The 27,788-nt window shown below is 50.5% G+C and overlaps 2 protein-coding genes and 1 non-coding gene across 3 annotated transcripts in view; 2 read left to right on the forward strand and 1 right to left on the reverse strand.

Annotated features, from left to right (window-relative positions):
- Window positions 1-198: 198 nt before the first annotated feature.
- acin1b (apoptotic chromatin condensation inducer 1b) lies at window positions 199-22,945 on the forward strand. The gene is made up of 19 exons (XM_056576202.1): window positions 199-371; window positions 1,399-1,464; window positions 2,176-2,287; window positions 5,077-5,135; window positions 5,401-6,948; window positions 7,052-7,140; window positions 10,788-10,905; window positions 14,763-14,808; window positions 15,285-15,457; window positions 16,274-16,432; window positions 16,771-17,011; window positions 18,094-18,245; window positions 18,649-18,756; window positions 19,328-19,435; window positions 20,098-20,539; window positions 20,853-20,941; window positions 21,941-22,043; window positions 22,395-22,408; window positions 22,856-22,945. The coding sequence occupies exons 1-19, from the start codon at window positions 237-239 to the stop codon at window positions 22,943-22,945; spliced, it is 3,852 nt and encodes a 1,283-aa protein (XP_056432177.1). The 5' UTR covers window positions 199-236.
- Window positions 4,826-4,935, forward strand: LOC130370588 (small nucleolar RNA U6-53/MBII-28). The gene has a single exon (XR_008893077.1). It is a non-coding gene; the product is annotated as a small nucleolar RNA U6-53/MBII-28 (small nucleolar RNA).
- Window positions 22,946-23,492: 547 nt separating the features above from the next.
- ajuba (ajuba LIM protein) overlaps window positions 23,493-27,788 on the reverse strand; it is a 9,702-nt gene continuing 5,406 nt past the window's right edge. The window contains exons 2-8 of the mRNA XM_056575429.1: window positions 27,531-27,632; window positions 26,949-27,016; window positions 26,696-26,758; window positions 26,336-26,466; window positions 25,803-25,854; window positions 24,990-25,058; window positions 23,493-24,381 (exon numbers count right to left, since the gene is read on the reverse strand). Of these exons, the coding sequence (XP_056431404.1) occupies window positions 24,274-24,381; window positions 24,990-25,058; window positions 25,803-25,854; window positions 26,336-26,466; window positions 26,696-26,758; window positions 26,949-27,016; window positions 27,531-27,632 (593 nt within the window). The 3' untranslated portion in view covers window positions 23,493-24,273. The remainder of the gene's footprint in view (window positions 24,382-24,989; window positions 25,059-25,802; window positions 25,855-26,335; window positions 26,467-26,695; window positions 26,759-26,948; window positions 27,017-27,530; window positions 27,633-27,788) is intronic.

The raw sequence follows: 27,788 nt of genomic DNA on the forward strand, positions 1-27,788 counted from the left end.
ATTCAGTAAAACGTTCAGAATAAATAATTGTCTGAAGGGGGGGGGGCTTTTGTTTAATATTGCAATTGATAAAACCACTATCCGATTATTCACAATTTTAAAACTACATCAAATGTACAGTAAGTATTTAGTTGCATTTTTTTGTACTGTTAAATCTATTTCCGGAAATTGCCGAAGTCTGGGGCTCCGGGGGAAGCCGAGGCTTGTTGGGAGTTTAGACGAGCGGAGGCAGCAAAATGGCGGATGAAGATATTACGCTTGATGGAAAACCTCTACATTCGCTCCGAGTTGCGGACCTTAAAGCTGCTCTTGAGCAAAGAAAACTCCCTAAAAGTGGACCGAAAAATGCACTGATAAAGCGCCTAAAAGGGGTACGTTGTGTTTCTATGTGGGGACGTATGTCGAGTCCGTACAAGTTAAGCAGGAGGGGAGAGATCGGGATTGACGTTAAAGGCCGTAACGTTGTGTAGATCCCGGAGCGGGAATACAGATATTGGCTATTGCGCAGAACTCTAAAACTAGATAAATAGTTGTCGCTTTTTTTATTCGCCGTTGTATTTATTCGGAGTTGCGTGTACTCCCTCAAATGTGTGCACATTGTTGCACTGAGTTGAACTATGCACCTGTCAAGTCGAGGCCTAGCGTTTAGTGGCGTGCAGAGCCATCACACACTGTACTATACTGTAGTTCATAATCGGCCCGCCGCTCTGTGTGTCAGTATGGGGAGGGGGTGGGGAGTTGGGGATGGTAGTTGCGCGTCGACATTCGCAAATGTAAACAGTTAAAATGGCGATATATATAAACCCACCTTTACTGTAATCAAATGTTGACATTTGCCCAGGAAGTTTGTTGCATCCGTGTTAAGCCCCTTAGATTTTGATAGGATCCACGGTAATGAATCAAAAACGAACGTGTGTTTTGTGTACACTAATGACAACGTGCATGGGTTTCCTCGGGGGAAGTAGTTAGCCCCTGTACTCCTCTGGTTATAAGGCATTTATGATTGTATCGTGGGAGAGAACCGTGCACCGTATTCGCACACTAGAGATCAAATCCAATTGAATGACAAGAGCAACTGTTGCCAAAGCGACATTTGTTCGAAATCACCGTCCACTGGGCGGTGTAATGGGCGGGTTAACAGATATACCGAGGACATTTATTTGGGACGGACCAAGCTGGTATTCATGCACAAGCCATAAAGACCACAAATAAAATAATACTTAAAAAAGCAAAATGTCCTTTCCAATTCCATCCAAATGTGTTTGCCAACCTAACCAACCCCAATACAAGGGGGCAACTTGCGCCAAGTGTTCATAAAGTGTATTGCTTTTTCAGAATTCGTTGAATATATCAATAAATGGATGTATTATTTGTAATGGTTTCTGGCCTCTTCTACAGGCCCTGATGTTGGAAGACCTCCAGAGGTCCTCGGCCTCTAATTCTGGGCTGCAGCCCAACTCCCAGGTCGGATAAGTATTTATTTTAAATAATATACTTATTCATACTATTATAGTTTGTATCTGTGCTGTTAGGGTTTTTACTGTGTTTGGAGCTGTATTCTGACCTAAGCAGATACGCTTTTAAATATATAATTATATAATAAAGGATTATATAATGCTTTCCCATAACAAAAAACGTCACTATTTGGGTTTTAAAAAGTATTTGGTTTTTTAAACCATATTATGAATGTATACTTAGCGTCCTCTTATTGGGATGGGACAAGGGTATTGACGAAAATGTACTTACCGTTTTGAAATGTGCTCCCTCTACAGGCCAATTGCTCTCCTGTAATATATAGCGTTCACATTACTACACCCTATTACTTATCATTTACTTGTAACTTACTTAAAATGTAATCATGTTACCTGAAATCCCAAAGGTATTATTGCAATTATTGCACATTTCAGTTTTATAATATCACATCTAAATACTACATTTTAGCGTTCCTGCCAAGCAATCTCTTTGGTAGGAAATGGAGAATAGCCTTGTTTGCCGAAATACACGAGGCCTCACATCGGTTTGTGTGTGTGTGTGTGTGTGTGTGGCAGAGAAGGGTTGTAACAAAAGCACGCCATAGATCAGGTGCATACAGTTAGAGATGGAATGGTGGGCTGTAAAACCTCAATTGACTTTGGTGTGTGTGTGTGTGTGTGTTTGTGTGTGTGTGTGTACCAGATAGGGGAGGAGATGAGCCAGAACAGCTTCATTAAACAGTACCTGGCCACACAGCAGGAGCTCCTGCGTCAGAAGCTGGAGAGAGAGGCCCAGCACGCCGCCGAGACGGACGGTAACGTTCACACACACGTCTGTTCCTTTCTCCGCCTCCAGGCAAAAATCCATGCAAGCCTCAAGTTGACCTGCGCGATTGAGTGAACCTGATTGTTTTAACACCTGCCATTACAACCTAACCCTTTTTTACAATTGTAGTGTACTAATAGTTGACTTCTTATAATACCGGACTTAATGAAAAGGTAGGGTTTAGACATCTTACTTAGGGAGGTCTACACAAGGCCTGCAGACGTTGGGGTTTGAAACATAACCACCATAACCACAATCATGCCCCTCTGGGCTTATATAGCTGTTTTTGAAAGCCTAGCTGGCGTTCCATAAAGGTGTATATATAACGTCTATATCATATGTAAAAACAACAACATTATTTCTTCAGTGCTTTTCAGCCTGCAGATATTTTGGTACCACCGTTTCTATAAGGTCCCGGTTCCAAACTTGTCAAACCCTGAAAATCAATAAGCTCCAAGCTTATCGATGCTGCTATCGAGTCTAGCGATCTTATAACCTAAAGTTATATTTATTTCGAGAGACGAAAGTCGTGTCTTTTAAATCAAAACACTGGTGCGGAAACATGCATTGATTGCCTGATAAAGATTTTGAATTCCATTTAATTGTCTGCTAACCGGCGTTAAAGTAAACAAAAGAATAATCAAATGCCCTCGTTCGCTACATTTCTCATTGGGTCAATCGATTGCTTCATAGCAAGGCTGAGTGGGCAAAGCGGTCAAAGGCGTGGCTACATTTCAGTGAGGTCAAAGATGAGGAGGAAATGAAATGGCAATCATGCTCCAGGTACTTACCTTGTAAGAGGGGAGGAACCCAACGGAAATCCTCAAGCACCTCAACGAAGCGCATCAGTTAAAAGTAAAGGTAGCACCTTTGCCCGTCTTCGACTCTGAACACCACCAACTCCGGCTGCCGTTGTTGGACAATCACCCCCCTCCACCCGAGGTATACTTAATGCGAGCACTTCATCAGTGGGTAATGAAGGCCCTGTACACCTCTACACCGTGTGTATCAAGCAAGAAAAGCTCCTCCTGCGGTCAGATCCGTCCAGAACGGAAGGACCGCTCCGTTCTCCGTTGGTGTCTGATTAAGCAGAAGGTTTGGACCGACCTCTCTGGGAGTGACCCGGAGGACAACATCCAGAGGTTCCTGGAGGAGGTGACCACGATGGACCTCAGGTTCAAATCCAGGGGTGACAGAGCTTTCAGCTTGGATCATTTGGAGAAGGCAGCCATAGCAGCCCACGCTACAGAAGCAGGAGAGGTCCCAACTCCCCAACATCAAGGACGGCCTTTACACAACCAAGGAAGCTCAGTACAGACCTCTAAAGAATTATTCCCGCTTCCGAGGCTCCCGGTTCCCTCTGTCAAACGTCTATGGGTCATAACATGGGGTTTTTGAATGATCGTACATAACAAACTCTGTAGGCGGCGAAGAAGTTTTGAATTGCACACTTTTTCCATCTAGTTTCGACCAGGTTTTTGGATTGTTGGTGCCGTTAAAGTAGTAAACGATTATTAATGCTACTTTAACGGCACAGACAATCCAAAAACCCAGTCTAAACTAGATGGAAAAACTATGATGATGATGGCACACTGATCCCAGAAGAAGAGATCCCTCCTCTGGCAGTCACCGCGGTCCCCTCCAACTCAGCGTCAGACCGCCGTGGAGGAGCGAGAGCGACAGACTTTCCAGCCGGCCTATCAAGAGATCCAGCTGTACAGAGGCCTGCCCTGGATCATCCCTATGGCCGGAGACCCTGTCCTCTGGTGGTGGGGAAAAGAGAGCCACCCTGCCTCTGCTAGCTGTACCCCCTCACAGCTACCACTGTGTTCAACCATCCTCTGCCCCTGTGGAGAGGATGGGACCCCCTCAGCCAGCAGAGAGCCTGGAGCACGCCTGACATGGCAGACGTGCACAACTCTAAAGAGCTCTAGAAAATTTATATTTTTTATTATGTAAAGCATATTATTATTATTTATTATTATTATTATTATTATTATTATTATTATTATTTAGTTGATTTATGTATCATTTATTTTCTTTAACGTTGGAAAAAAAATGTGTTGGACATTTATTGCTTGTGATAGATTTTCTCATAGTTATGTTTGTTTGTAGTATTTATTTATTTAAAGTATTTATTGAATTTCCTTCAGTTGATATATCAAAGTTATTGCACGGATAAACAGTTAAACAATACAATAAATACCAGTTCTGTTATGAATTTACTGATGTCTCGTCTTTCCACTTTATAACAGAATGATTGATAGTGGTATCGATAACAGCTTGGATTGTTATGCAGTAGGGAAAACGGTATTGATTTCTTGAAAATGTAAGAATCACCATTCTTAATCATAATATATAATACATAATCATATTGTATTTTAGAAGTTTTCCTATTCTTAAATAAGTCAATCAATTCAGCCTATAAGCCTATATATCAAATGATAGCCTAGTGGTTAGAGCAGGGGCCTTTCACTCCATGATCACCCGGTTCGATCCCCGCCCCTAACATGTCTGTAAGTGTGCTCTCCGATGATGATTCCGCCATGCTAATACCGATGCTCCAGGTCAGATGTGTGTCTGCCTGGTGCACGTGAGTTCAACCTACCTTCTCACTGTACAAGTGGGCTGAGGAGAAGCACTCTTTTACAGAACATTACATTATTTTAATTTCTTTAAGATTGAAAAAAATGTATCTAGTTCATGCATATATTGTGTGTGTATTTTTTTTAACATTATTTCCTTGTCTGTCTCTCCCGGTCTGTCTCTCCCTAACAGAGAGCTCCGCAGCAGAGGAAAAGGAGGAGCCCTCTGAAGGAAATGACCCACTGGACACGGTTGGTCATCTTAATAAAGTAAAAGACTTAAACATGTGGAATTAGCAGGCATAGCTAGGAAAACCCTCATAATGTAAGGCGGTGGATGCACAGTGGTCCTTCCATTAGCAGATGCTTCGTTAAAAAGCCACTATAAATATCCATCGCATCTTCATTCCCAACGCCGTCATGTGTGTCAGATTGTATACTCGTTTTTAAACACCAACCCAGTGTCTCTGTTCAGCTCTCTAAACAGTGGTCCTCTCTATGACGTTGTCTCACTCAGCTGCGTCACTCAGTGGCCCCTCAGCCAGTGATGGCTCGGCCGGAACCGGAGGGCCACCGGGGCCTCCGCATGGGCCTGCAGGAGGCTCCGGGGGCCCCCGGCACCTGGCCCCTGTGGAACGCCCGCCACCAGCCGGAGCCCTCCCCGCCCCGCGCCGTGGCCTCGCTCTCGGTGCGCGTCCTGGGCCAGCCGGACCGCCAGGGCCCGCAGCCCGCCGTCCCCCAGCGGGCCTCCGACAAGGAGGGCGCGGCCCCCGCGGAGCCGGGGTCCGCGCACCCCGTCCTGCACCTCAGCCGCTCGGCCATGGCGGCGGCGGCGGGGCCCGGTCGGGACCGGGACGACAGCGACGACGGGGACGACGACGACGACAGCGACGAGGAGAGCGACGAGGAGGAGGAGTGGGGGGCGCAGGTCAAGTCGGGCCGGGCCCCCGCCCAGCTCCGCCCCCAGCAGCAGCCGCAGCAGCAGGCACACGCCAGCGCCCCGCCCGCCGCCTCCCGCTCCCGACGCAAGCTCCAGCCCCCGCAGCACATCCCGCCGCCGCAGGCGCACCCGCCCCCCATGCAGCTGCGGCACCCCACCCCGCCTCCCTCACCGCCCCCCGAGCTGTCCTTCCCGCTCCCCGACACGCCCAAGCAGAGCCCGCCCAACGCGGAGGAGGCGGGGGGGTCGGGCGGGGAGAGCCCCAGGGCGCGGGCGCCAGGGGGCCGCCGCCGCCCGCCGCCGCCACAGCGCGACGAGGAGGACGACTCGGACTCCAGCGCGCGCTCCAGCAGCCCCGAGCCCACCCAGCGGCGGGGGGCGGGACTGCTGGCCCAGCTCGCTCACCGGATGGACGCCGAGAAGGGGCAGCCCGCGGCCGGGGAGCCGGAGGCTGTGGACATGTCGGTGGGCACGGTGTGGCGCTGCTCCGCTTCCTCCTCCTCTTCCTCGGCGGCGGCAGCAGTAGCTGGCCCCCCCGCCGCCCTGATCCCAGGGAGACCGACGGAGGGCCAGAGAAGGAAAGAGGGGACCGGAGACGGTGCAGGGAACACGCGGCCGGGGGAGAAGGAAACACCCCAGAAGAGGGAGGAGCCGGAGAAGATGGAAGTGGAGTCCACCAGCCGAGAGGAGGAGGAGGAGCAGCAGAAGATGGCGCAGAGGCGGCCAGGAGAGGAGCGGGACAGGAAGGGAGTAGCGGAGGGCGAGAGACACCTGCCTCCATGGAAGCGAGGGCGGGCGGCCGCGGCCGCGGCGACGACCCTGTCCACTGGGAGAGGAGAGGAGGCGGAGCTAAAGACGGACTCCGCCCACAGCGAGGCTGCCCTCGCGAAGGCGCCTGTCGTCACGCCATCGGTGACCGTAAAGAGGCCTCACGTGTCCACCGACTCCGCTGCACCGCCCATCAGGGCACCGCCCATCAGGGCACCGCCACGAGGCGGGGTGGTGATCACTGTCCGGGACTCCGGGTCCTCGTCGGACTCGGACTCTGGGTCTGACTCGCCCTCGCCCTCGTCCCAGTCCTCCACCTCATCGCAGGAGAAGCCCCCACCTGCCAAGCTAGTCAAGGTTAGCGGTTTTACTCACTCACCTGTCCTGCTACAGAAAACCTTTGGAACAGCTCTTTCATGCTATGCTGTTGCCACCGATGTTAACCGCATGCACCTTGCAGAGCGCTGGCCACGGACGTGAGGGAGCCGAGGAGAAGCAGAAGACCAGCGTGGACGGGGAGAAAGCGACTCCACGCCAGAAGGCAGAAAGGTCCGTCATAATCATCACTTTCTCCAAAAAATAAAAACACAGATCCAAATGGCGCCCACAGCAGTACCGCTGGATGGTCATTCCATCCGGCTCTTGTAGGTCAACTTTCCCTTTTTACGGTGGAGTCATCTATGTCCACTACTTAGTTTCAAGCCCATTTTTAAGGCCTGTCTGTTTAAAGTTATCCTAGAAAAGAGGTTCACCCATTTCTAAACCCTTAGGTTTGAAGACAAATGAAGAAGAGAGAGTAAAAAAATGTCTGCAGACGATATAACACTGGGTTATTTTGCATCTGTAGTCATAGGCATAGAAGCCAGAGCAGGGGAAATCTAGCCCAAGTGGCCTCTTGTATGTTCTGGAACCGGAGGTTTATGTCTAAGCAGTGCAATACATGGTGGCTAATGGTTGGGATCAAACACATCTGATTGGTTAAAGAAATATGTTTTGCATTAGATTAGTTTGCATGCCGACTCAACGACAGTGCAGATCTGAATAGTTTATGATGGCCAGAATTGTATAGAATATTTGTAGCCTTACTAAATGTAAAATCATCAAAAAAGTGTCAAAACGTAAAAATAGAAGATGTATCAAGGTGTTTTAGGTTGCTTATTGTATCTTAACTTAGAAAAAATAAACCGATTATTCACAAAGGATAATCACACATGAAATGGCAACGGTTTTAATAGATAAAAGTGAAAATTGAAAGAAAAATACTTTACACGTTGTTCAAAAACGTATGAGGGTCAAATTGTTACGGGGACAGCCACTACAAATGCCACTATCAATGAAACATACACTAAACTATACATTGCCCTGCCACACACACTTTTATGTGACCGTTGAATACAAATAAAAATCAACACCAACATAGCCATCCCGTTAGACATTATGTGTACCAAGGGTTATGGAGAGATGCATATTTCCTTGGGGGCAGACACTTAAAACTGCATCCCCTGTCAAGTTGCATTGGTTTTAAGCACCTGCTTAAGGGCCGTTGTCACGATGTTTTACTATTAAACATTTCTTCCCCAGGGTTGTGTTTGGCCTCAGGCTGAGGTTGAACTACCGGAAAAATTGGCAGAACCCTTTGTGTGTGAATTGCAATTTGCACTGGACTTTTTAAACTTGGTCAATGTCGATTGGTCTGTTTGATGGAGGAATGCAGTAACAGTGAAGTGGGTAGCCAGCTGTTGGATATATTTAAACTCTTTTTGACTTATGCTGTCAAAACTCTTGGCTACAGCCTCTGTATCTCTTTACAGGGAAGAGTAAACAGGTAATGAGACAAGAGCAAAAGCAAACCTATTCCAATTACACCAGATTTCTGTTGATTCTTTGACTCTTAAGTATGAATGGGCCTTTTCAATGGCACATTAGTGTGAGCATTCAGCTTTGCATTTTTCCGTTTGATAAGACGGCTCTGCCTCCATTGATGTGATTGAGATAAAATATTTGTTTATGATAGACCCTGGGTTTTGACTTAAGTGGGGTTAGGAGGATGTGTCTCTGTTAAAATAGAACAGTTGTATGCCAATGAGATAGGATTATTTTTCATCCATTTCGAAATGCATTATTGTCATGAAACGTGTTAATTGGGAAAATGTGCAGATATGATACAATTCATATGTAGCGATTTTAAGATATAAATCAACTCGTTACAAAGTTGGCTGACTACTACGAGATAACGCTAATCACTGGAGCATGCACGCCAACAACGCTTTATTCAGATGACATCGATCTTGCTGTATTTCTGGTCAGGCGTTCAATGCGACAGCCTCCAACACGGCGTGGTACTGAGAAGAAGCCGGTCCTCGCCTCACTCTCTCCTTCTCCTTTTAATTTACAATCTCGCTAGCCAACATGGCCGTCGTGCATGCATCGCATCTCTGAGACCGCCGCAGTGTAAAAGGCAACGAGTGTTTCGCGTCGCCAATTTCAATATACGCCTAACCGGAATAAACGATTACGACGGAGCATTCCTTGCCGGGTTTAGGGCCCGGCAATATGCTGTCCGAAGCCAACAAAAGCGGGTAAGATCAAGCTAACGAGGTTTCGGGTTGCTAGTCATGCCCTTTATCCCTCGAGCTGCGGTGAAGTTTATATATTCGCTGAATTGTTTTTTTCTTCGCCACGGGTCAATAACTCGATCAGTAGAAACGGGGCCTTGGATGTCATGAATCGTTTAGAAATAACGTTAACAACGATAATAACCAAATACCCAGTGTAACTGGAGAGATACCACTGCTTGTTTCTAACTATACCCATTGTGTTCCTGGTGTTCAGAGACAACGCACACACTTCTCCATTTTCAGGTTAATTTTTACCAAAATATTACATGACAGGCGATATTACATGACGTCGAGAAGTCCGACCGACACACAAACCTGATTTTTCAGTTTTGCTAATAGCGTAGGCCTGTGATTAGAAAATTGCATTTTTCCTATTGTCTGTCGGATATAAACTTGAATAGCATCATAACTAAAAGGTGGAGGCATGGGATTTCCCATCCTATAACTGTCGATTAATTGTAGCTTAGTTGACATTGAAGTCTAAAAGCCACATGCATGGATAATTAAATAACCATCTAATCGAAGGTTATGTATAAAGTAAAACCTATGAGACAAGTTCTTTCATACATCACATATTGCAATATGCAAAGGTTTATTTTTGGTGGTCAGTGTGTATAACATTCTCCTATTAGATTGATAACGTCCCTTACTCTCTCCCCTGGATGTCGGATTGTAGGTGACCCCAGTCCTACCCAGATGTAGCTCAGCATCGTAGTGCATCACCTGTGTAAAATGGATTATTAAGTTTGTTCATCAATAGTTGGCCCAGGGATCATTATATCTTAACTGGGCCAGAGTGACATCCTCTCAGGCCTCGACCACACCTCCACAGCTGGTTCTCTGGGATTTCTAATTAGCGCAGCAGTCTCCCTTGACACCGGACACAAACCATGTGGCTGCTTGCTTGTCCGATTTAATGTTGAATGTTTAATGTTGAGGTGGACTTAATTATTTCTCGATGGGAAAGATGTTTTTTATAACCTTTATATTTAATGATCAGTTCAACCGCAATTAAACAATTGATACTTTAACGCTATGAAGGCTTAAGAACAATTACATTTTCAATAGCTTCTTAGTCCACGATGATGTGTTTTGTATTATGCCTTCCAAAATGGTGTAATTTGTCACTTGCCTGGTTGGTCGAGATTGCTTTTCAATGGCATAGTGTCCATTTCTGCATGTCCATGTCCCCACTCTGTCCAGGTGCACTGCCATCGGACTCCGTATTGTTTTGATTCATATTTTTGTCCTTGTCGTGTCAGCTGGCCGGGGCTATAGATAGCTCAAGTGACCCACATCCCTGGCACGAGGACTCGTCCTGGGTCTCCCGTGCCATGTCCTACACATTCCTCCTGTCTTGTTGCTTCTCTCTCATGATCCCCCTCGGGGGAATTAGTGTGTGTGTGTGTGTGTGTGTGACATATAATGAAAGTTTTATTGGATTTTTTTTTGTCTGTTTTGAGGAAACTACTGTTCGTTATCAACCACAAAAGCCCACGTCTGACGACCACCAGTGGTATACTTCCTCTCCCACGCCGCTCATTCTGGTCCCCTGTCTTTCTCTGGTCCCCCTCCCAGGGAGGTGTCTGAGTCGAGCGAAGCCCCGGCGAAGGAGGCGGAGCCAGACACTCAGAGCGCCATGGCCCAGGAGCCGGCGTCCGAGGCCAAGCCGGCGAACGGCAGCGGCCTGGAGGAGGTAAGGCCACTGGGAGGGCGGGCGAGACGTGGGCCGGGTCACTAGCAGGTTGGCTTAAGCGGGAAACGGGGATTCAAGTCCAACCCCCCACCCCTAAACCGGCCAGTCCCCTTCTGTTGCTGCCACGGCCCCCACCACCTAGTTAGGATGTAGTACCTATCATGACCGTAAGCTTCTCAGTGGGCTTCAAAATCATAGCGGTAGTAGAAGAAGAAGTGAGGCTCGAATGGTAGTGGGAGGGGAAGGATAATGGTCGACGGATGAAATTAGACTAACAAGCACATTAGTGGGGTAATGTGCTACTTGGTTTCACATTGCAGACGTTTTAGGAAAGGATCGGGATTTGATGACTCCGATGTATTTCGGTCCGTTGAGTCTTTAGTATTCCTGAGAAGTGCCGCGGCGGGGGTGGAGTTGGACTTGTGCACGGGGCGTAGGCGGCGTTATACTAACGCCTATCATGTCATTTCCTCCACACTAACCATTCACAACTAACCTGCTGACACGCTCACTTGGCTGTTTATTTTTTCCTTAACGTTTCAACTGTGTGTGTGTGTGTGTGTGTGTGTGTGTGTGTGTGTGTGTGTGTGTGTGTGTGGTATTGATTAACTTGTCTCTAGGATCAGTTATATAACATAAATCCCCATATTTGGGTTATATTTTACACCTAAACGGTCTAGTTGCACGGCCTACTATATATATTATATACACTACTGTGTACAGACTTCTGCACAGCCCAAGTCCATTAATTAGCTGCCTCCATTAGGTTGCAAAACAGTGACGTCAACTCTTGCAAATCTTTCTCAACAGAAAATTCCTTTTGTAAAAGATGATATCTTGGTTTATAAACGCAATATAGGTGCATGCAGGCTTTTAAAAAAAACATGTGCGTTTCCTTGCATGCTAATGGTCAGTGTGTGCCAATAGATGTATACGTTTCTTCCAAGACCACCCTTCACTGTCCTCATCCCCTTTACTCCACTGCTCTTCCCTGCAAATCTGTCCCTCTGTCCCGCTTCTCTTTCAATGTCTCTCCTCTGTATATTTTGTAATGGTGTGACTGTTGTTTTTAAAACCCCATTGATTGCTTTGTTATGAAGGTGCCCATGCCTCTTCCATTGTCCCTATTGGTACCTGCTACGTACTACTACTACTACTACCAACACCACCACCACCACCACCACCTCCACTCCTCCTCCACCACCTCCTACACCTCCTGCCCTGCCATGCCCAAGCGTCTCCATGGTACCCGACTCGGTACCACGAGTTAATCTGCTCCCCCCCACAAACCCCCATCCCGCCCCGGCCCTGAGCCCGCAGGGCGCCGGCCAACATATGGCTGCGGTGCCCCACCTGCCGTGGCCAGAGTGCCAGAAGGAACCAGAAGGAGCCCGCGTCTTGTCCCCACGCACTGCATCCATGGCAACCCCTCCCAGCAGCTCGGTTGCTGGAGTAACCGCCTCCTCCTGCAGGAGGGAGGCGGTGTTGGCGGGCGACAATAGAAGCAGATGGCAGCAGGGTGGTGGGGGCGTGTCTGTCTCCTCACCCCCCCCCCCCCCCCCCCCCGTTAACCACACCCACCAGCTGTATTGTGGACGAACTCCTCCATCGGGCGTCTCCTCATCCACACACGGGCCGTGAGCACGGCCGAGCAAACGGCAACTAGGCGCTACTCTGGCCTTCGTTGCCTCCCACGGCGTCAACGCCTCTGGAGAAGCCCCTCCCCCTTCAGTTCTGTAAACGTTGGACAGAAACAAGCCAAGCCTGCTTGTTCAGAGGATGAGCTACACCCTCTGCCCTGCTGCACCCTTCACCTACCATGGCGACGAAGATATTGATTGGAAAATTGAGTTGTCCGATCAATGATGATGGTGGTAAAGAGAGCTTGAGATGCACACAACCAGAGATCCAGTCCAAGTGGGGGTGTGTGTGGTGTGATGTAACGGAAACAACAGACTTGGCCTTCCGTGCCACCACCCCACTAAAGCCCGACCTCGCCTCCCACTGCTCCCTGCATATCCATCCGTGGTGGGGCGCCGATGAACTGAACCGAGGGCTGCGCGCTCTACGCTGCGTTCCCCACCAACACGCGCGAGAGAGAGCGGGTAACACAGAGGAGGCTATCGACGTCGGCTCCTAGCGGTACCGTTCCCCTCCACCGTCGAACCAGACCTTCACCCATACCCAGGCTACAGCATGAAGAAGACTCTGGGAGGTTTTGGGAATCCGACCTTTTGTTCCTGGAGCCCTCACTTCATTTTGTGTGACACCTTGACTAAAAAGAGAGGACAAGGGAACTTTTGAGAGACACTGGACTTTATAATTAGATCATCCCAATCAAAAGGATTATAAACCCATCAATCATGATCTCTTTGTGTTATGGATACGTGGGCGTTGCTCCAACCAGTAGCAATTGATCAACGACGGACAATTCCTCGGAGGATGTACAATGACATTGGACTTTGTTGCTATTGGAAACCGATTTGTTTGCCTCATGTCTACCTAATCACCCTAAAAGACTGCAGATATGAAACACTCCCCCTGGGAATGAATCCCCGGGCCAGTGGAACAGTTCTCCCCCCCCCCCCCCCCCCCGAAAGACTTTTAATATGACTCGCTCATCGACAAGTCAATCAAGAACATCCCCCGCCCCCCTTCAAGAAAGAGTCATATCCCATGATCAGTTCCTGCCTGGCGGCCAATCAGCACACTCAAATCCAGCCCTGCCCTCTGCCCAGTGCCTTCTCTGATTGGATCCTTGCCTAGATACAGTAGCCATGCGGTTGGGCCTTAGCAGAGCCAGTAAGGATCAGGTGTCAATGGTACCAAGAAATGACCTGTCATTTTTTTCTTCATATTTTACATATACTTCAGAAATGTAAAGACTGACTTATTTCCTTTTCCCCCCCCTTAACATTTTTATCAGGTGTACTTCTTTTATAGTAGATGCCAACGTCCACTTTTCATGCCTTTTTACCCGAGTCCCTTTTTGAGTAGATACGTTTTGAACTTTTATTAGAATCTCACTGGGACTCGCTGGGGCACTGACTGATTTGAGTCCGTCCTGCAGCTCTGCGTTTCCACCTCTGCCCAAAACAAATCGCACACGCGGCACAGCCAGGCCGTCTGCTAGTCATTCCCGGGGTGTCTGGTTTTTCCGGCTTCCCACCGGTCGATGGCTCCACCTGGGGACTCTCGCAGGGAGACGGCCGGCTCACGTTACCGGAGGCTTGCACTAGGATTAGCAGAGCATCAACATGCCGCTATTACACAGTTAACGTCTCTCACGCACGCAACCCTAGAGTCGCTTTGGATTTGATCGTATGAATTAAATAATAATTCCCCGCATCTAGGCTGTAGGTGCCCTCGTTCTTTAATGGGTCGGTTCGTGGCTAATGGCTTCCTGTTGAGTAGTGTGTTAGAAGCTGATATTGTTACTGTACGACAGGATCGTGGTTGTATCCTCATTGTGGTGGTGCACGCACACATACGCACGCATGCACGCACACTCCATATTAATTTAAATCAGTCTTTAGGCAGAGGTGGAAGGTGGAAATGTGCAGTCTGCAGTCTCAGTATTGACCCCACGCACGCAATCATTTGTTATCAGTATTGTGTAGATGTAATTTAATTGGAAGCTGCAGGCCAGGCCTGTGCATAGTTTATAACCTCTCCCCCTCCCCCCTACACCTGACCTCTCCTCCTCCACTCCGTCTCACCTGCTCGGTTTTTATTAGACCTGAACTATTTTACACTGAGCCTCCTTCAAGACTCAACTTCTCATCTCATCCCACACCCACGGGGGTTCTTGTTTTTCCCCTCTCTTCCTCTCCCTCTCTCTCTTTCTCTCACTCTAGAGCACAACTCCTAAGGCTTTTGCTGCCCGGAAGATCTCCCTTAACAGTGAGTATACCATTCGCAAAGCCTAGCATCCCGATGCCTTGCTCAAAGATGAAGATCGTTCGGCGGGTTGGACCTTATGACTGCCACAGACTGTGTTTTCTATAAAGCACTTGCAATAATAATGGGTTCTCCTTTTATTTTTTTATTGTGTATAATAAGAATTATGTAAGGTGATGCAGCATATAGTCCTGTTTAGTTATGATAATTCATGTAAATGTATACTCAACCTCTGAGGTGAGCTTGCACTGTGAGTCTGAAAACAAACAAAAAAAAAGGTAGAACCTGCTTCTACTTTGCATTAATGGTATTTGAGCCTCTTGGCTTTCATTTTATTCAAGGCGGGCGCCATCATAGTCGTGTCATGCAGGCAGGCAGCGGATCTTTAAGAGTAGGCGGCTTCATCACGGTCATCCACCAGGCCGGGCTCTCTGTTTCCCCGTGATTCGTGAGTGTAACCAATGCCCCCCCCATCACAGGCAGCAAGACGTCTCCACCCACCGGAGCGGACGCCGCGGCGGCGGGGGGTACGGCCGTCGAGTCCGAGACGGGGGGCGGCGCCACCGCCGCCGGGAGGAAGAGGAGGTGGGGCTCCAGCGCGGCCGTCACCACCAAGAAGCCGTCCATCAGCATCACCACAGACTCCCTCAGGGTAAGGAGCCCGCACCTGGGTACCCAATCACACCAGGGCTTTCTCTACCGGTGTCTCCTGCACCCAATCACACCAGGGCTTTCTCTACCGGTGACTCCTGCACCCAATCACACAAGGGCTTTCTCTACCGGTGACTCCTGCACCCAATCACACCAGGGCTTTCTCTACCGGTGTCTCCTGCACCCAATCACACCAGGGCTTTCTCTACCGGTGTCTCCTGCACCCAATCACACCAGGGCTTTCTCTACCGGTGACTCCTGCACCCAATCACACGAGGGCTTTCTCTACCGGTGACTCCTGCACCCAATCACACGAGGGCTTTCTCTACCGGTGTCTCCTGCACCCAATCACACGAGGGCTTTCTCTACCGGTTTCTCCTGCACCCAATCACACGAGGGCTTTCTCTACCGGTGTCTCCTGCACCCAATCACACGAGGGCTTTCTCTACCGGTGTCTCCTGCACCCAATCACACGAGGGCTTTCTCTACCGGTGACTCCTGCACCCAATCACACGAGGGCTTTCTCTACCGGTGTCTCCTGCACCCAATCACACGAGGGCTTTCTCTACCGGTGTCTTCTGCTTCTACTTTTTAGTGCCGTGTTGCAAATATATTTGACTAACCCACACCGATGACCTCATCGGTGTCCGGGGACAAGTGGGAGAGAGCTCTAGTTGATAAGGAGGTGAAGCCGCTGCATGTGGCCACATCTCTTCCTGCACTTCCTCTCCATTTGTGTTTCAGGGTAAAACAATACCGTGGTACCGCTGAAAACCAACACACCTTTTTTGTTTTTTTCCCCCTCATGTTCTCGTAGTCGTTGATCCCGGACATCAAGATGACCCAGGAGGCGGTGGTGGACCTCCATCCGGAGGAGCTGCATCTTTCTGGGGAGGAGGAGGAGGAGAGCCAGGGCATGGACAACGGCCGGGCCGACCACGACCTCGGCCTCAAGATCCGACGCACCGTCACACAGGTGAGGGGGGGGGCTCGGGTACTAGGGGATTCTCGTGTGCCACTTCTCTACTCTACAAGATGTGCGTTTACGAAGCGTTTCACATCGTGGACGTTGAGTCCTACACGCTTGACCGCACGGACCGCCTGATAACCTGCGCTGAAGCCGATGAAGGTCATCCACGTGTGTTAACATTCCCCAACGCTCCTCGGGAGACGTGTCAATCGGCGAGCTCGAATCATAACCCAACGAGTTTAAACCCATCAGATTGCCGTGCCCATGTCACTTTATTTATACATTTTAACTGAATAGTGAGTAAGACAGGAAGGCGTCACTCTAACCGTCGGCCTCCCACAAAGGTTGTCCCGGGCGACGGGAAGGAGAACGGCCAGGGGCGGGAGCCGCAGCCGCCGCAGGACGGAGACGACGAGGACGAGGAGGAGGAGGAGGAGGAGCATGACGAGGCGGAGCAGCAGCAGCGGCTGGAGAAGGAGAAGCAGCGCAAGGCCCCCAAGGAGCGGCGGAGGAGCAGCACCCGGGCGGAGGACGCGGGCGCGCCGCGCCACAGCCCTGCCCGGCAGGAGGCCGAGGCCCAGAAAGGTAGAGGCGGCACGCGGCACGCGGGGAGCGTGGCGTCAGGAAGGGCTCCCTTTGTGTTAAAGGGGACACGACATACCACCGGGTGGGAGTGGGATTAGCCGTTACGAGCCGTTTGGAGAACCGGCCTCTTCTGACATCACACGTGACATCACACGTGACATCACACGTGGGCGTGTCCACCTAGATGTGTGACGGGTAGACGAGCAACGTTTGTTACCGTCCACTGGGTAGGCTGGTAGACTGATCCATCCAGCACACATCTAGGTGGACACGCCCACCTGTGATTGTGAGGCAGATTTACAGAGTAGCTTGTAATGACTAGTCAAACTCACCCCTGGTGGTAAGAAATGTCTCCTTTTTAAGTTGGCAAGATATATTTAGCAGATATCCCCACTCTGAATTACAGCGATGTGTCGCGGGGAAAACCAGACTCGATCACCTTGGCTGTGTGACTAGAGCCATCGTTATCTCAATCTTCTCACAAAATAGGAATTAGAAAGTATCCTGCCATAAACGGTACCCTGACTAAAATGCAATCAAACCAGATGCATCGCATTTTAAATAGGTTCTCAAATGGGTATAACATTAAAATTGTTGTGTATGCATCTATTAATTGGTCGGGAGAACTCGGGCCACCAGACCACAGCTGTTGGGCTTTCAACAGGATTTCAGGACTCGGGTCCCACCTCCCTATCTTATTATCTCACTTCTCTGGCTGCCAGTGTAGCAGAGAATTGATTACTTTGCCGGTTCTCCATGGTCTTGTCTTCAAAGGTAATTTTAAAACGAATGAAACCACTGCAGAATGTGAGGGCGCTTAGATTCGCTGTGAGCGAAGATCATGCGTTAGGTTTTCATCTAATCGAACCAGAGAACAAAGTTCTTGGGAGTGTCGGGGCCACAGTCACCCATCTGTACTTCAATATTTTGACCAAGGAAGGAATGTCCTCCTCCATTCTCTCGCCCACTCTCTCTTTTTATAGAAATGTCTCCGTCTTATTCGGCTCTCTGTTGCTCACAATCTGCGTTCCTGCAACTCTCTCTCTCACGCCTTATCACTTTGTCTCTCGGCCCCCCCCCAGTCACTCCCAGTGACAGCGTCGTGCGGCGCTCCATCAGCCAGCAGAAGTCGGGCATGTCCGTCACCATCGACGACGCCGGCGCCGCCCTGGCCCCCCGGCAGCCCTCGCCGCCCCGCGGGAAGCTCTCCGCCATCGTCCACGTCAGCAACCTGGTGAGCCGGCGGCGATCGGAAGTTAGCCCGTTAGCCTTTCGCCTTGAGCTGCTAGCCGTCCACTCCTAGCCTCTAGCCTTTTTAGCTGTTTCGCTTACGGCAGTCAGCTCCTAGCTAGCTGTTCGCTCCGGGCTCCCGGTGTCCTGTCCGTAATGCAGTTTGAGATCGTCCCATTGCGGACCTTTTGCACCGAGGCATTCTAGGGGTCGGGTGGGGGACGCTCCGCACTTCATGTTTTGGTCATCCGACCACTGTATCTTTACGATCAAGGCAAGCGTCGCAATAAGTACATTACTTTATTTCACCAAGGTACAAGCCCATACTGATCAATGCGTTAGATTGTAGATGGAATCCCCCCCCCCCCCTGTGTGTCTCTTGGTCTGACCTGTCCGTCCCTCCCCAGGTGAGGCCCTTCACCCTGGGCCAGCTGAAGGAGCTGCTGAAGCGCACCGGCACGGTGCTGGAGGAAGGCTTCTGGATCGACAAGATCAAGTCCCACTGCTTCGTCACGGTGGGTACCCCCCCTCCCTCCCGTCGACCCTCTATAGCTTTACCAACCCATTCACACCCGTGGGCGCCATCTTCCTCCCAAAGACCCCCTCCGTCAGCCCCCTGATCGAATATCATCATACCCCCAACCTGGTTAGAAAGTCGTGGTCAGAATCAGACTTCCTAGATCCACCGTTCACTTTTATTTAATTTTTTTATTGACCTTTATTTTATAAGCAATATTCTCATTGAGATTGAACATCTCTTTTCCAAAGATTGAACATCTCTTTTCCAAGGGAGTCCTGGCCTTTTGGCCAGGACTCCCTTGGAAAAGAGATGTTCAATCTCATAGTTTCACATTGAATAAAAACATAGTTTTGACATTTAAACAACTTTAAACCCGGATCGCCCGCTGGCCGTTGAGCGGTCGCTCCATCCCTGCTGCTCCAGACGGGACTCCGGTCCGCGCCCCAAGCTAGGGGGCCCGTTCGCCGCAGCTCCCCGCGGCTCCGGACCCCCCTCCCCGGTGCCGCGGGGAAACAAAGACCGTCCTCTTCCTCAGACTTGAGCGTTGTTGTTTCACTTCCACACAGTACGCCACGACGGACGAGGCGCAGGCCACCCGGGCAGCCCTCCACGGGCTGAAGTGGCCCCCCAGCAACCCCAAGGTCCTCAGCGTGGACTTCTCCCAGCAGGATGAGGTAAGCCCCCCCCCCCCCCCCCCCATAGACGGAAGACGTCTGCCTCCCCACCCGGGCTCCTGATGTGTGTTTCAGAGGGGGGTCTTGTTTTGAGGCGGTCCTCTGCGTTTGCTAGCGTGGGCTGCAGTGCACGGCCCGCCCTTTCGGCCCACTCGTCGGTCTCCAGCGCCACCCTAATGCTTGTGTGTTGCCTTCCGTTGGATCGTCCGTATTCTGTAGTTATTGAGACTGTAGTGGAGCAGTTCAGAGCCACACGGAGGGCTGATCGATTATGGAGAAATATCATAATCACCATTATTTGGGTCAATATTGAAATCACGATGTTTCAAACGATTATTTTTGAGTTCGTTAACATGATGCATTTGTTCAGCATTTCTCTGCAAAAAAAAACACTGTTACTGAGAACTTTGAAATGTCCCCTTAAAAATATACACAAACGTTCAAATAAAAAAGGTTGAAAAAAATAAAATGATAGTACAAATATGTGTCCAGCTGTTCGATCCCAATTTCTTTAAAACATTTAATGGATAAAATAAATATACTTAAAAATTAGTAATGGTTTCAACTCGAGTGTATTAGTTTGGAGATCGTTGTACCAAAAAAATCCTAATCCTGATCAAAATGCTCCGCTGACTGACTCCCAACGGTCTCTCTGCCCGCAGCTGGACTTCCACCGGGGCACCCTGAAGGTGGAGCGGCTCCCGGAGAAGCCGGGCCCTCCCCCGGGGGGCCCTCCCGCCCGCCTGCCCCCGCTGATGCCCGAGCGGGAGCGCGACCGGGACAAGGGCCGCGAGCGCGGGGGCGGCCTGCGGGAGCAGTGGGCGGAGCACGGGCCGATGGGCGTGGCCATGCGGGACCCGTGGGCGGAGCGCGGCGGGCCCCTGGGTGGCGGCGGCGGCGGCGGCGGCGTGCGGGACCAGTGGGCGGAGCGTGAGCGGGAGATGCAGCGGCGGGAGCAGGCGCGCTGCGAGCGGGAGTGGGACCGCGACAAGATCCGGGAGTTCGGGCAGCCCGGCGAGGAGGTGCGGCGCTCCCGATCCCGGGACCGCGAGCGCAGGAGGCGGGAGAGGGCCAAGAGCAAGGAGAGGAAGAGCGACAAGAAGGGTGAGGAGCTGAGGACTGTGAAGTGCTGTTCCCGGTCCTGCCACCAGGGGGCAGTGGGCTCCACTGTCTCTCTCTAAGGGCCTTCCAGCAGGAGAGAGAGGCCTGTTTTTATGTACTTCCCCCGGAATAAAACCCTTCAAATTATGATGCTACTACAACCTCCAGCAAGCTGATGTGCTCCATATGCCAATACATCGTTTGCATTGGTTTAGTTCTCTTGGCCCAATGGCCTCCTGTGTTTTAAGGCTTGACATCTGAAAGCATTACAGTGGACGCTGTTGGCTAAATCGTTTCCTCTTCCCCCGTCCCCCAGACGAGCCCCCGGCGAAGCTGCTGGACGACCTGTTCCTGAAGACCAAAGCAGCCCCCTGCATCTACTGGCTGCCCCTCACCGAAGAGCAGGTGGGTGCCTCCCCCCTCACGACGTCCCCGGTGTCCTCGTGCATGCTACACACGCATTCACTGTACTCATGAGTCGAGCGTTAATGTCACCCGTATGATGCCAGAACAGCGGCCCAATGAAGTCCTTACGACTCGCACTATGAAAACAAAAGAGCTCCGCCCTTTCCCGCTGACTTCCCTGCTAACACTTCCATAGGTTGTAGTATGTTAAGTGGATGGCTGCTTACTTCTCCAGCCACGAAAGTGCACAAAATAATTCCTCACGCCATTCCTGCCGCGTTAAACGCCGTAGAATCAGCATCCAAGTCGGGCGTAGGAAGTGTGTTTTCCGGTAAAGCCGTGATTCCAATACGAGCCGGTCACGACTCAGAGACGCTGTGGTCATGCCTCATGTTCAGTGCCTCAGGCCTCGCAGTGCAGTGCCTCAGGCCTCGCAGTGCAGTGCCTCAGGCCTCACAGTGCAGTGCCTCAGGCCTCGCAGTGCAGTGCCTCAGGCCTCGCAGTGCAGTGCCTCAGGCCTCGCAGTGCAGTGCCTCAGGCCTCGCAGTGCAGTGCCTCAGGCCCCACAGTGCAGTGCCTCAGGCCTCACAGTGCAGTGCCTCAGGCCTCGCAGTGCAGTGCCTCAGGCCTCGCAGTGCAGTGCCTCAGGCCTCGCAGTGCAGTGCCTCAGGCCTCGCAGTGCAGTGCCTCAGGCCTCACAGTGCAGTGCCTCAGGCCTCACAGTGCAGTGCCTCAGGCCTCACAGTGCAGTGCCTCAGGCCTCGCAGTGCAGTGCCTCAGGCCTCGCAGTGCAGTGCCTCAGGCCTCGCAGTGCAGTGCCTCAGGCCTCGCAGTGCAGTGCCTCAGGCCTCACAGTGCAGTGCCTCAGGCCTCACAGTGCAGTGCCTCAGGCCTCGCAGTGCAGTGCCTCAGGCCTCGCAGTGCAGTGCCTCAGGCCTCGCAGTGCAGTGCCTCAGGACTCGTCATGTGACCCCGTCGTTGTCCACCGCTCCTCCACAGGTGAAGAAGCGCAAGGAGCAGGAGCAGGAGGACACCAAGAGGAAGGAGGAGGAGAGGAAGGAGCGGCTGAAGGCCCGGGAGGCGGGCGGTCCCCTGGGTGGGGGTGGGGGTGGGGGTGGGGGTGGAGGAGGAGGAGGAGGAGGAGGAGGGGGTGGTGGTGGTGGTGGTGGTGGTGGTGGGGGTATGGGTGGTGGTGGTATGGGGGGCGGTGGCCGGGGCGGCGGCCGAGCGATGTCGGGCGCTCGCAGAGCGGACATCCTCCAGGAGCGGGAGGGAGACCGGAAGAGGGACGGGTTCCGGCCCAGAGGACCCTCCGGAGGGGCCATGGGGGGACCCCCGGGTGGGGGGGGTGGCGGCGGCGGTGCCGGTGGTGGCGGCCGTCGCTCCCGTAGCCGTAGCAACCCAAGGGGTAGGCGGCGCTAAGCCCCCCACTCCCTCCCCCTCCATCCTTCAGTGTCGCCCTCGAAGGTGAGAAGTGGAGCGCGGCCGGCGCCATCGTCGGGCTGCGGCGTGCGTCCGGTGGGAGGGTCCCGTCTGTTCCCCAGCTGCCGGGCTCCCCCCCCCCCCCCCCCCACGACTACTGTCTGCCGCCGACACTGATCTGCTACCGGGGTCCGGCTGACGTGCTGGCCCACAGGTTTCTCTTTCCGTTAGGTCTTATGTTTTTGAGTGGAATAATGGTTTAATCTTAGCTGTGTAGTGGGCGTCGGCCCATCACTATGGTTTTATACTCGCAATGTTTCTTTTTATTTACCTTTTTTTGTTTCTTAATCAGTGTTTTTGTTCTCGAGGCCCGTGGCCGGCTGCCCCGGGTGGGGGGGGGGGGGTTTGTGTAAAATGTAATGGAAAACCCGAGGGCCAATGGGAGCCCCGGAGACGCCCCCCGCGCCGCCCGCTCGCCCCCGTGGGGAGCAGCCAGAGCAGTCGGCCGCTCTGCAGCGGCGGAGGGAGCGCAGTGGGCTGCTCCCCGCTCCGCTGGGCCCCGGTGGTTTTGGGCTCTGCTGAGGCTTTATCCTGCAGTCTGTAATGAGAGTCTGCTCCCGAAATAGAAGTCCCACGACCACAAGGGGAACACAAGCCGCTGGAGCCTCGTCGAGGGCTCCACGGCCCCTGCAGTGAAACCCTGGGGACTCGTCTTCATTTTTTCGTGCGTTTGCCCATTTAGGGGAGAAGCAGAAGGCTTTGATTTTTATTACATGTTTTACTCGACCTGTCCAATTCTTTGTTTTCTTTTGATTTGGCCTTGGGTGGCTGAATCTGCCCCCCCACCCCCCCCCCCCCCCTTCTACACTCCCTTAGAAGTTAGGGCAGGTCTGTGGCACACTGGAAACCACTCTAGGAAAATGTGGCATAGTTGCTGGTAAAGGGAGCGGGCCGTTTGTGTGTTGCCTCGGCGCAGTGGATCAGCACGCATTTTAATCTGAGCGTGTTATTTAAGGCCGCCATGTTGTGGTTGGAAGGTGGGGAGTTTATTGCAGAAGGCTTCAGATTCATCGATGTTGTTGCACTGACCCCTCCCCCCGTCCCATGGAAGAAATCTTGCCCCCTTTATTTCTAAAGTCAATCAATATATTTAAGGTAAACTCCCTAGTCTATCCTTTAAAATAGAGTGAAAGATGATTTTTAAGAGAGAAATATTTGACGATTTTAGTTGAAAACCTGTTTTTGTTTTTTGAAAGTGCTTAATGTACAAATAAAGAGTAAAACTGGCACTGACTTTTCTTTCTTCCATAAAGACTGCCATCTCTTGATCACAGGGTGACCCATCGCCATGGTAACTCACACAGGGTTTGATTTGAACAATTTATTACAGACAACAGGAATGTTTTCAATTTGTACAGATTCACTTGACATCTCTTACAGTAAACGTAAATTTTTTTTAAGTGCAAATTGTTTGCTAACCATAATATTAAATATACAAAACAAACTGTTACGCAAATAGCCATTGTTCTTCTACAGCAAACCATAGCCCCAAGGGAGGGTGGAAGAGGTAAAAAATAAAATAAAAAAAGAAAGCAGTAGTTTTCCCCTCTGCCCCCCCCCCCCCCCCCCATATGACTATAGTACAGTAATACAACCAAACATAATACAGCAGGTGTTACATGTGATAAAACGGGTCTGCGAGACCGTTGTCCACTCCCATGATGGTGGCATGGGTGGGTATCGTGTTCCTCAACAGTATAAAATATATATATTTACAACCCAATAAGTTGAAATGTGTCCCAGCAAGAGAGACGGGATAGGACCAGGCTGTTGATAATATTAATGGAATGTTATGTACAGAACGTTGCACGGGATTACTCCCGTATGTCGTTGAGGGGGGGGGGGGGGCGTTAATGTGTGGCGCACGCTCGGGTCATGTGACAAGAGTGGCAGAGGAGATGGGAATCCAACGGGAAGCACTGGGAGCCCGGCTTATCGGAGAGCTGCTTCCTACACTCCTGGAAAGAGAGAGAGAGAGGGAGATAAGAGGGAACGTCGACAGTAGGGGAGCAGGCGTTGGCTATCGTTAGCCGTTATCCGGCTACAGGACAGGAAATTTGAATGGAATGCGCTGAGCTTGCTTCGTCATTGCAAAAGCACACAACTTTTGCCGACACTCCCCAGCCGCTTTAAGCACGCGTTAACGGTTTAGCTGAATTCTTGAGCTCTGTTTGAACAGTGGGGATCGGTTGACGCGTCAACACGATCGGAGCACATCTGAATATGCTCCTGTAAAGGTTCGGACGGGTTTCAGACAAGACGTGGGATTTATGGTAGAAGGGACGATTCCTTTTTCTGCTCTTAAGTGAGATGCCACTATATGGGCAGAACAGACAGGTTTTTAAGGATGGATTCTGGTTTGAACCTGAATGACCCCCAACCACTCCAGAAGGCATCCTTGAGAGAGACGGCCTAATCCCTACCTGCTCCTAAATGACATATGAAACCACTTCATCTGAAAAATGAAATTTACATGAAAATGCATGTACTCTTTCCAGGTATTGGAAAGAGTCTCATAGGTCTCAGGTGTGTGTGTGTGCTTATGCGCGTGTGAGCGTGTACTGACCTCGCAGTGGTAGCACTCAAAGTGATAGTCTTTGTTCATGGAGACCACTCTGAGGATCTCCTCGCTGTCCTGGAAAGAAACACACACAAACGACACATCGAGTCACATTCAGTCAATCTTCAGACTGGCAGAGTGATAGTTAATAGTGCATTGAGTGCAAAGTGGAAATCTCCTGATACCAGACGATCTGAGGTCTCGCCGTTAGTTGGTTAAACAGCTGATTACTGACCCTTACATTTGATAGGAAATGACGCTCTCCCCCATTAACCTCCATAGAGAATAAAACTCATTCTTTAACACAGAGCGCTTTTTAAATTGAAGATGACCCATACACAAGACATAAGCTACTGCAATGGCCTTGATGTTCCGAGCAACAACACTTTATTCAAAAGTTTCTTTGTGCTCAGTCCCCAAGATTTGTGAAATAATAATAATATAATAATTCCCAGCAACTTAGTTGAAATATTCTTAAGCCAGAACAAGAAAGACTTGATATCAGCGTTAACAAGCAAAATTACTTCTGTAAGTCACCACCCCGATATTTAGTTCCGCCCTGAAGCCTTTTAATAGGTTCCGCAAGGAAGGTTTATATTAAACTCTAATCATTTCAACAGAGTTTTAGCAACTAAACCTCTAAGACTGGCCTGAACCTCTACTGGAGGCCAAGAGTTCGAAGACTGACTAGTGAGTTTAGCAGAGTGACAGTTTGGTTTTACAAACACACTGTGGTGCAACCTCCTTACATCGTCGTTAGGGAAAGTTCAACATTAATAACCGGGTTAATGTTTAACACCAGTGGTTCCATGAACATACCTCAGTAGGTAGAATGGGTTGTAAACAGGCGGCGCACTTTGGAGCAAATGTTCTGCAGGGAAACCCAAAGGAATGTTAGAATAATGACATAATCTGTTATTTACTCAACACTGACACACAAAGCGACCTGCCCAGAACTAATCCTGACACACATCAATGGCCCCGTCGGAATCTTCGCACTGGTTCTTGGCTAGGTCAACACGGTTTATCATCTTTATCAACGTCACGCTGTGATTCAGTCTTTGGAATTGGAATTCAAGAAATATTGTACAAAATCTATTTAAAAAATCACAAAGCCCTAAATCTGTCAGGTGGCATGCATTTATATGATGAAGATCTTATTATAAAATGCAAATGGCTTGTTGCCAGACCAGTATGTATTTTAACAAAGAAATCATATTCAATCAACCGTACCCAAAGGTTAAAATTAGATGGACTGTGGTACATAAATATGTACTCATGTGTGGTTAGCGTTTCAAACATGGAGGCTAAAGGCTGTTCCGAGGCAGCCCGTGTGGACGGGTGCTTCTCACTTGTTGTAGTCCAGGACGCAGTAGACGTTGCTGTGCTGGTCCACGGTGAAGGGGACCCCGTCCAGCGCCTTGGAGCACACCACGCAGCGGAAGCAGCCCGGATGGTACGAGTTGCCCAGCGCCTGCAGGATCTGGTGACACGCCGACACACACTTGTGAAGCCATCGACTACCATACAGACGTGCCAAGCTAACACACACAGACATGTTAACAGACAGGTTACGCAGAGAGGGTTAACCAGCAGACAGGCTGAGGCCAAGCTAACAAAGAGGCCAAGCTAACAGACCGGCCATGTTTACAGCGAGGCACGCAAACAGATAGGCCGGGCTAACGCTTGCATGCACAATCATACACACTAACCTGTTCCAGAATAAGGTGTCCGCACACACTGCACTTTTCAGCGGCAGCCTGGAATCCTGAAAACTGAGATGAAAGTCGTACAATTACCACACAATGACCGTCATAAAGCTCCATTTGTACTGCACCTGATCATAGGGCTGGTTGTCTCACGTGTGTGTGTGTGTGTGTGTGTGTGTGTGTGTGTGTGTGTGTGTGTGTGTGTGTGTGTTTGTGTGAGACCCAGATACGATCATTTTTTATCTTGGTTTCTTACCATGTAATCCTCTTTACAATACACAGAGCCGTTGACATTGTAGAAGTCCTTGTTCCTCAGGGTGCGTCCTATAGAGAGAGAGAGAGAGAGAGAGAGAGAGAGAGAGAGAGAGAGAGAGAGAGAGAGAGAGAGAGAGAGAGAGAGAGCGCATGAGAGAGAGAGAGAGAGAGAGAGAGAGAGAGAGAGAGAGAGAGAGAGAGAGCATGAGAGACATGTAGGACTCTGCAGGTCCGAACCTATTACAGGGACTACCATTTAACACTTGTTGAACGTTTATATATGAGAGATATGTACTTATAGTATAAGGACTCCAGTTCTAAGAGACATAGCAGTTGAGGGCAGAAAGAGAAACAAGAGGAAATAATCTAACAAACGACATTCCTCTGACCCTGAAGAAGACTCGTGTGACTCTTCACGGCCGACTATCAGCACAGAAGCAAACAAAACAAAACACTAAATGCTATCGCTCATTCACGCTAGCTCAGGCGTTTTTAACCAACCCCCCCCCCCCCCCACACACACCCACACACACCCACACACACACACACACACACACACACACACACACACACACACACTCACCACAGGAGACGCAGATGAAGCAGCGTGTGTGGTAGAGGTGGTCCAGGGCCTGGCAGGCGTTGTCGGCCCCGTAGACCCCCTTCCCACACTTCACGCAGGTTCCTGGAGTCAACAGCAACACAAACACAAACAAACAAACAAACAAACAAACAACAGGTTTTAGCACGGCGACCCTTTATCTCTTTTCCTCCTTCTTAGCGCGTCGTTTAACAAGGCATTCCTGGGTGATGCGTGTCTGAAAATCCACCGCCACACACA

This window comes from Gadus chalcogrammus, chromosome 17 (genome assembly GCF_026213295.1).
Source record: "Gadus chalcogrammus isolate NIFS_2021 chromosome 17, NIFS_Gcha_1.0, whole genome shotgun sequence".
NCBI classification, from domain to species: Eukaryota; Metazoa; Chordata; class Actinopteri; order Gadiformes; family Gadidae; genus Gadus; species Gadus chalcogrammus.